General features: G+C 44.5%; 1 protein-coding gene across 1 annotated transcript in view; it reads left to right on the top strand.

The window, feature by feature from the left end:
- Positions 1 to 8,942, top strand: part of ECM1 (extracellular matrix protein 1) — a 50,122-nt gene extending 41,180 nt beyond the window's left edge. The window contains exons 2-6 of the mRNA XM_018559897.1: positions 1,661 to 1,950; positions 3,385 to 3,852; positions 4,794 to 5,014; positions 6,855 to 6,942; positions 8,571 to 8,942. Of these exons, the coding sequence (XP_018415399.1) occupies positions 1,661 to 1,950; positions 3,385 to 3,852; positions 4,794 to 5,014; positions 6,855 to 6,942; positions 8,571 to 8,729 (1,226 nt within the window). The 3' untranslated portion in view covers positions 8,730 to 8,942. The remainder of the gene's footprint in view (positions 1 to 1,660; positions 1,951 to 3,384; positions 3,853 to 4,793; positions 5,015 to 6,854; positions 6,943 to 8,570) is intronic.
- Positions 8,943 to 9,543: the final 601 nt, after the last annotated feature.

Consider the following 9,543-nt stretch of genomic DNA (forward strand, 5'->3'; position numbering starts at 1 on the left):
ACGTTGCAGTCAGATGATCTGTAGGTTCTTTATGTCTTGGGCGCTTTGTTGGTCAAGAACTGCAATTGTAGGATGTCAGGTGTATAATATTTAGAGATAACGTTAGAGAATCACCTGCACACCATACAGCGCCTGAACCAAAAGAAATGTTCGTTGGTGCTCGATTGTGACGACACGGATGGCGCCGTGCTACAGTCCAAATGAAGATAGAAGTCACCAGCACTCACTTGTAATGTGCAAAAAGCATGGCACTTTTATTGATGCGTCACATGGGTCAAGAAGCCAACGTTTCTGGTCCGTGCAGTGTCTATTGATGCATCACATGGTTCAAGAAGCCAACGTTTCGGGTCCGTGCAGTGTCTATTGATGCATCACATGGGTCAAGAAACCAACGTTTCGGGTCCGTGCAGGGTCTATTGATGCATCACATGGTTGAAGAAGCGAACGTTTCGGGTCCGTGCAGGGTCTATTGATGCATAACATGGGTCAAGAAGCCAACGTTTTGGTTCTGTGCAGAGTCTATTGATGCATCACATGGTTCAAGAAGCCAAGGGTTCGGGTCCGTGTGGGGTCTATTGATGCATCACATGGGTCAAGAAGCCAATGTTTCGGGTTCGTGCAGTGTCTATTGATCCATCACATGGTTCAAGAAGCCAAGGGTTCGGGTCCGTGTGGGGTCTATTGATGCATCACATGGGTCAAGAAGCCAATGTTTCGGGTTCGTGCAGTGTCTATTGATCCATCACATGGTTCAAGAAGCCAAGGGTTCGGGTCCGTGTGGGGTCTATTGATGCATCACATGGGTCAAGAAGCCAATGTTTCGGGTTCGTGCAGTGTCTATTGATCCATCACATGGTTCAAGAAGCCAAGGGTTCGGGTCCGTGTGGGGTCTATTGATGCATCACATGGGTCAAGAAGCCAATGTTTCGGGTTCGTGCAGTGTCTATTGATCCATCACATGGTTCAAGAAGCCAAGGGTTCGGGTCCGTGTGGGGTCTATTGATGCATCACATGGGTCAAGAAGCCAATGTTTCGGGTTCGTGCAGTGTCTATTGATCCATCACATGGTTCAAGAAGCCAACGTTTCGGGTCCGTGCAGTGTCTATTGATTCATCACATGGGTCAAGAAGCCAACGTTTCGGGTCCGTGTAGTGTCTATTGATGCATCACATGGGTCAAGAAGCCAACGTTTCGGGTCCGTGCAGGGTCTATTGATGCATCACATGGGTCAAGAAGCCAACGTTTCGGTTCTGTGCAGAGTCTATTGATGCATCACATGGTTCAAGAAGCCAACATTTCGGGTCCGTGTGGGGTCTATTGATGCATCACATGGGTCAAGAAGCCAACGTTTCGGGTCCGTGTGGGGTCTATTGATGCATCACATGGGTCAAGAAGCCAAAGTTTCGGGGGCCGTGCAGGGTCCCTTCATCAGGGCGACATCATGACTGTGGCTTCGTGATGCATCAATAAAAGTAATATTTAGAGATGTCATCTACTGTATGTCGCTGATGAATCTGTGATTGCATAGTATAGCAGGCGAGTCTGTGGATGTTTAGTATTATCATTTATCTTCATATTATGACTTGGTGGCCGTATTATACTGGTATTCATGTAACATGTGTGCTCTAGTAATGAACCTATCTCTTGTGTTTTCATGTAGTTGGCATTCCCCTCCTGATCCGGGGTGAACCAGTATTGTCACCACGTGGCAGAAGGCCCATATCGGCCTCGAACAGAAACCTGGACAATTTTCCTCCAGGGAAACCAACCAGAGCCAACATTGCCAATATCTGCAGGAAAACGCGCACCATAGTGACATACGGTCCTGAGAACCTCCCTCAGACGGGGTTCTCCCACCTCAGCAGACAAGGCAACGCCATTAACAGCGTGGAGGAGGGATACGCCAGGTGCTGCAGTCAATCTGAGAAACTGCGCTGCGCACTGGAAGTGGTAAGTTTCCCTTATGCTCATCCACTCATATGTGGTAAATAGGCAGCCATGACCTTTTTGTTTTTTGTTTAATTTTTTGTTATAGCACACATGCGTCAGCAGCAAAAAAGTTACATGAGTCAACTCCTGTAGACCAGTTCTGTTATGCTCTGACAATTATACCGCATATAAATTGAATCGTAAGTCACTGCACACTGTCCAGGTAGTATCTGCCGGGGTGCACTGGAGCAAAATAACATCAGTAGCCAAACAGAAAGCAGTAGAGGCACCCACAGGGTTTGAGCAGGAGTGTACACTCACTGGCCACTTCAATTAGGTACACCTTGCTAGTACCGGGTTGGACCCCCTTTTGCCTTCAGGACTGCTTTAATTCTTTGTGGCATTGATTCCACAAGGTGAGTTTGGTCCAACTGTTTGGTCCAACTGTCCATACACAGTTGCTGCTGATTTGTCAGCTGCACATCCATGATGCGAAGCTCCACCAGCCAGAACCAGTGATACAAGGCAGGATGGATCCATGCCTTCATGTTGTCTACATCAAATTCTGACCCGAACATCCGAATGTCGCAACAGAAATAGAGACTAATTAGACCGGGCAGCGTTTTTCCAATCTTCTATTTTACAATTTTGGTGAGGCCATGCAAACTGTAGCCTCAGTTTCCTGTTCTTAGCTGACAGAAGTTGCGCTCGGTGTGAGCTGCAGCCCATCTGCTTCAAGGTTCAATGTGTGTCAGAGATGCTCTTCTCCATACCTCGTATGTAGCAAGTGGTTATTTGAGTTACTGTTGCCTGTCTTATCAGCTTGATCCAGTCTGCCCATTCTCCTCTGACCTCTGGCATCAACAAGGTATTCTTCCCAGAGAGCTGCCGCTTACTGGATATTTTCTCTTTTTCGGACCATTCTCTGTAAACCCGAGAGATGGTTGTGTATGAAAATCCCAATAGATCAGCAGTTGCTGAAATACTCAAACCAGCCCGTCTGGCACCAACAACCATGCCATGCTCAAAGTCCCTTAAATCACCTTTCTTCCCCATTCTGATGCCCAGTTTGAACTTCAGCAGACCACATTGACCATGTCTACGTGCCAAAATGTATAGAGTTACTGCCATGTGATTGGCTGATTAGATATTTGTGTTAATGAGCAGTTGAAGAGGTGTTACCACAAGGTCGGAGGCTCAACATTTTTTAAAATGTCTTTGTACGCTGTAGCACTCAGGAACAGAAAAACCTGAACTCAACCATACTTTTATATAGTTGCAGGTGTGATGGTCAGATGTCCACAAACTTGCTGCCACATATTATACGTAAAATAAAGACGTATACCAAAAAATAAACATCAGTTTATAAACTCTCAAAAAAGAATGCACAGTAAAACTGACCAAAAATGGTTAGCGTTTCCCTAAGTTGCAGTAATGTAAACTTCTCTATTCTAGTGGAAGAATGGCATGGACGATTTCTGCACGGAGGAGTTTTCAGTAAAGACCAGTCACTATCACTGCTGCAAGAAGAGAGGTGCAGAGAGGGAGCCCTGCTTCAGCGCTGAGGCCCCAAACCCCAACTACATCAGCTCTGCCCCCCTGCTGGAGGTCGGCGGTGCAGACAGCCCATCCTTGCCCAGGCCGCGAAGCCTGAAGTCTTGTTCATCTCACTCACCTAATTGCCTTGATAACCCAGAGGGCAAGTACAAGCTTTCCGACTTGGCCTTCCCACCAGGCGAGCCCAAAACCAGCAACATCCAGAACATTTGCAAACTGAGGAAATACCGCCCGCTGTACACTGAAGATGTACTGCCCAACAGCGGGTTTGGCCACTACGTACGTCGGGCTAAAGCCATCTACTGGGCAGAGAGTGAATTGAAAAAGTGCTGCAAGACTGAAGATGTGGCCTGTGCACATCGCGGGGTCAGTGACACAATCACATAAAATGCCTTTTGTTTTTAAATTGTAAGGTTTTTAGACGATACAAACACACACTTTGAGTTGTAAATAATATCTACTTTTAAGTATACAACCAAGTTAACAATACAAAATGTCTTGCCTCAGGAACGGCAAAACATATTGATCTTATGATTTTGACTCGCTAGGCCCAAATAAACTATTGTCGGTGCGCCGAAAATTTAGTTTATTTGGTCCACTGTGTTTGTAAAGAGAGGTACAGTGGCAAAGGGCCCCTGTGTGGGACCAATGCTTTGACCTTTTCACCTTGTCCCCACACTGCCTTTAGCAAACAGGCCTCTGGTTTGGGAATTTTTAACAAATGAACATGAGGTACAATGTACACCCATCTCTTGTCTATAAGGGCTTCAGCCAAGAATAAGAAGCATTTTTTATATCTAGAAACATCAATAATTGGAGCTCTAGAGTTCCTATTGATGAGCTTTGTGATTCATATGTGAACTGCTTGCCATCTTTCAGTAGCTTGGATGCGGCTCTTGTTGACTTGCAGTGCTCTGTTTAGTGCCTGGGCCCATAACTTGTTGGTTCTGTGTTTAGATGAAGCACTACCATCTTGCGGAATGCTAAATTAAGTTTTCTTGCTTAGACGTATGTACTGTATATGGCATTGTGAGGAAAAGCATTAAGGAAAAAAAACAACTTCCCGTGTATCATAGATAAGCACGCACATAGAGATTAACATTGCACTTCAGTGCCATCTACAGCTCAAAAGACATCTCAGTATATGCTGTTGCATTTCCAAAACCTATGAAGACTTTCACCCACCACATGACACTCACAAACTTGTCAGGAACAAGCAAGTGTCCTATGATTATAGCAAATATGGTAGCACTTTGTGCTGTGTGTTTTGATATAATTTTTACACGTCTTTTTTGTGTGTCATATAGTGGCAGAAGGCTGTGTCCAAGTTTTGCACCAAAGAGCTGGAAGTGAAGAGCAAGCATTATGAATGTTGTAAGAAGAAAGACCAAGCCAGTATGTTCCACTGTTTTGCCAGTGAGGCTCCCTTCCCAGAATATGACAAAGAGGTGGAGAACCTGAACCTCGGCAACATCACAGAGAGCATCTTGGAGAAGGTTTGCGCAGAGTCCAAGCTCCTCACCAAACAGTACGTAATGTTCGGTACATAGCTCACCAAACCACCATAATGATCGATGTTCTTAGAGGAACAGTCCTAGTTCTCAAGACTTGTCCTTGGTAGTTGTCTTCTAGAAAAATGTTCGCGATTTGTGAACAATGAGCGACACTGCAATGTAGCTTTTTCCCCCCAAAATTGTTACACTTAATTCTGACTATTCATATTTTGTTGGCTTTTTATCCCTTCTTAAAGGATCCTTTTACCCAAAACTGATATTCCAGTGTTTGGTAGATGCTGGAGAGTTAAAACCAGCAGTTTCATATACAGTATATATATATATATATAATGTGAGATCTCTGAGAGCAGTTCCTGGGTCTGCTCTTAATGGGAACACCTCAAACTCCCAGGAGGGCAGTAACAAAGTCAGGGATTATAGCAGGGAGATCTCGCTAGAGTACCCAAGACATATAGAAAGCCAGAGGCTGACTCGGTGCACCAAGCTCTATCTAAAGTAAAAATATCACTTTTAGGTGAACTGACCCTTTAACCAGGGTTACTCTTCTGGCCAAAGTGGTTTACATCAGAAGGGATTTAAGGGTTTTTAAAATGTATTCTCTGGCTTCAAAGCAGTTGGGCCTGGTATAGCAGTCCATCCCATCTCTGGCTCCAAAGCAGTTAGGCCTGGTATAGCAGTCCATCTCATCTCTGGCTCCAAAGCAGTTGGGCATGGTATAGCAGTCCATCTCATCTCTGGCTCCAAAGCAGTTGGCATGGTATAGCAGTCCATCTCATCTCTGGCTCCAAAGCAGTTGGGCCTGGTATAGCAGTCCATCTCATCTCTGGCTCTTGTCAGTCAAAATACTGGGTTATACTGCCACCTTGTGGACTAAATGGCATACTACAGAATTCGGTCAATCACATTGCATTGGAGCTACTCAAAATCGAGATATATTTATAACTGTGTATAACCAAACTATCCACTTGGCACTTTATAATAAACTGTATACTGTGTATTCATTGCACAGTTTCAGTTACACGTCTCCTCTGCTTACTATATTAAACTGTTTACTACCCAGGGACTAGTATGCTTTCACCAACACAAACCATTTAAAGAGATTTTATATTTTTTCCTCTCTTCACACTTGCTGATGAGCTCTGATAGAATGATCAAATGTACTGATCACTCTGTGCTTTGGTGCTCATAGACATTAAATGGCAGCTGGCCAACAACATACAGAACACATATTCCAATGTAGGGGGTTGACAGCCCTGGCACTCCAGCTATTGTGGAACTACAGATGCCATGATTGATTGATTGCCACAGGTATGGCTGCCAGAGGCAGGTGCATTTTGGGAATTGTAGTTTCAACACTGCTGGACTATGGCTGGTTGAGGCTCATCAGGGAGCGTAAATTGACCGGTTGGATAACCATATCTGGTAATTTTTGTTTTTCTGGTGCTGTAAGTCCTCACAGTGCGCCAGCCCTCTCCACAACCTAAACACTACTCAATGAGGCTGTTCCTGTTTAGGAATTTAAATCTATAAGTTTGGAGTGTTTCTGTACCCTGCATCCTGGATTTTCCATAGGAATATATCAGAAATTTAAACCAGTGACAATATCTCAGCTAAACAATAAACCTTATGATGCCATGCCAAGTCCACTAAAGTCCACTTTACTTATAATATACCTCCGATTAGGTTGTAATAAAGAAACTTTCAGTAAACCATAGCCATGCAGTATTGATCATTCACAGGAGTAATTGCACCAATCTGACTGGATACTGTTTGTACTCTTCCTTCTTGTGTCATCCGTTGTCCTATTAAATAAGCCCAATTGTGCTTAACTGTGCTTGTTTTCCTTTATTCCAGGAAACAGTTGCCTCTTCTGGTATCTGGCCTTAAAGATTCCTGCTGCAGCCTTCCCCAGGACAAGAAACTGTTATGTGCACAAGAGCAGGTGAGAATACATGGAGGGAATGGATCACTGTTGAAATTATTATCAGCATGCCCTAAAGAGTTATAAGGTCTTTAATCAAATCTAATGAGAGTGTCAAACAGTCTGATAGTCCAAAAACCTTTAATATTGGTATTGGTTTCAGAAAGACTACCTAGAATATCCAACGCGTTCAGGGGCTAAAAGACCTCCTCCTTCCTCAGGGCTTAAATATAATAGGTAGAGATTTCCTGATACCGATACTAGTATCGGTGCCAATACCGGGCATTTTCACGAGTACTTGTGAAAAATGGCCCGATTCTGAAGGCCGATACCGGCCCTTTAAAATGTTTAATCCCCAGCGGCTGTCTTAGTTCCCGCGCTTGTGGGAACTTCAGGCAGCCTGCTGGGGACCTGACAGTAGCTGTCCTTGGCAGTGCCTATCTAGGTATATCTCCTCCTTCCCGGCGCAGGCACAGTCATGGACAACCCAATACCGCACGTACAGCCCCAGAGCCGGCACTCGCCTGTTCAACTCTCCACCCACCATTTCAGGCCGGCACCCGCCCGATCAGCATAGGCAGCTGCCTGCAGAGCCCCTTGAGAGATTCACATGCCGACCTGGTGAGATTGGCACGCAGCCTGGTGGGATCTGTATTCAGCTCTGGTGACACGTATTCAGCTCTGGTGACATTTGTATTTAGCCCTGGTGAGAAACTGCCCTAAAATTAGCCTGTATTGTTTAAGAAAAAATGTCACATGTCCCTTTAAGAAAAAGTATTGGTAATTGGTATCAGCAAGTACCTGAGGAAAAGTACTTGTACTTGGCCTTCAAAAAGTGGTATCAAGACATCCCTAATAGTAGGTGATCTTAGTGATGGAAAGCTGGGACAAACCACCAAGAGTGATTACCATTCTATACTACTGAGACAGCAGATGTTACCACCTCCCATTCTCTCGATAAAGCATTACTGGAGCTCAGCGCTGCTTCAGTGTCACAATTTCTTACAGAGAACTACAAAGAACTACATCTGAAATCTAACTCAACTTTGTGATGCAGGGCACCTGCCCGCCCTCGCATCACAAGATTTAAACAGTACAATTAATCCCAGTGACTACCTAACATCTGACTGTACAGTCCAATATCTAGACTAAAGCTTCTTGGTCCCTCATAGTGTTAGGACAATGTCCTTTAGCACCTAGGGTGGAAAGGCCAAAGCGTGCCGCCCCCCCACCCCAACGTGAGCAGCAAACTAGTACAGGTCCTGTGCTCGCCCCTTTGCTAAAGCACCCAAGGTAGCCCCTCTTCTGTCCACCCCTCGGCACTGCCCACACCTGTATTCCTCCTATTAATGTACTAAAAAACATTATAGTATAAAAAAAATTCTGTTTAATTTGACTAAACATTAAAAAATTTAGTTTTTGACTATTATTAATTAGGGTTGTGTTGAGAAATGTTAATCGCTCCGTCTAATGAATCTATAAATCTTTAGATTTGATGCAATAAAATGATGAATGAGCAAGCATTTGAAAATGTGAAAGGTTCATCAAGTATTTATTTACACTGCCATAATCATTATTATATGCCTTCACTAAAAATACACAAAACTTTCCCTTTAATGCTGACCTGCGTCTTCTAATTGTTGCTACAGAAAGAAAAATTCATGAAAACCATGTGCGGCCCCAAGAAGGACTCTTGGAAGGACACTCAGAACTGCTGCAGCAAGGATGAACTGGAGAGGGAGGAATGTTTCAGCTTCTACCTGCAGAATATCTCCATGGCTGTCTCACACAGAATGATGGAGGAGTAGGACAATAGCAGCTCAACTGCAGCTGGACACATGCCCAGGCAGATAGCGGCCCTGCACCCAGAACCACGTGGAGGAACCCATTACACCAAATTCCATTGGTTGATGTCCCTGTGTAATATATGTCATGAATCTCATTTAACCTGGGAGATGTTATGTGCCATTGTGAAAGTGGGTCCATTCCTAATTCTAATCTTTACACAGAAGCCTGTATGTAGTCTGCCACTGCTTGTAGTACAGCAAGTCACCATTGTACAGAATGGATAACAGCTGAGCTACTAACCTCTGCATTACATTGGAGTTATGCTGCTCTTAGGCGCATCTCATAATGGGTGGCATTATCGATGGCATGGCTGGTGATGAGAGGGTGGGGCTCATGCAAGTTTGTGGGGTTAGACAATTAGTAGTGGCAGCCCTGCAAAAGCTTGTGCACATACATGCTGACTTAGAGCTCACTTTAATCAAAGGTCCTACATTTTCATGTAGGCCTCAACCCACACCCTAGGCATATATCTGGTGGCCCTGCAAAAGTGCCCAGTTGGTCTACCCAGAGGCCAAATGCTTCTGTTAGTTCTTTATCCAGAGGTCTTCTGTTTTAGCAAGGGGTCCTAGGCATGGAGCTGTGTTTATGCCTTGTCACACTGTAGAGACCCTATATATCTCTGCTTAGCTACCATCCACAGAGATCCTTATTTACCTAAGGGTCCTAGGCATGTGTCTTATCAGCCTAACTGATCTATTTACTTTGCTTGTCAATACACAGTGTTAGAGGGGTCTGTTATTGAGTTTCAAATAGAAACCTTTCCAATGATACCTA

This window comes from Nanorana parkeri, unplaced genomic scaffold, assembly GCF_000935625.1.
Source record: "Nanorana parkeri isolate BGI_ZX_2015 unplaced genomic scaffold, ASM93562v1 scaffold420, whole genome shotgun sequence".
Classification (NCBI taxonomy): domain Eukaryota; kingdom Metazoa; phylum Chordata; class Amphibia; order Anura; family Dicroglossidae; genus Nanorana; species Nanorana parkeri.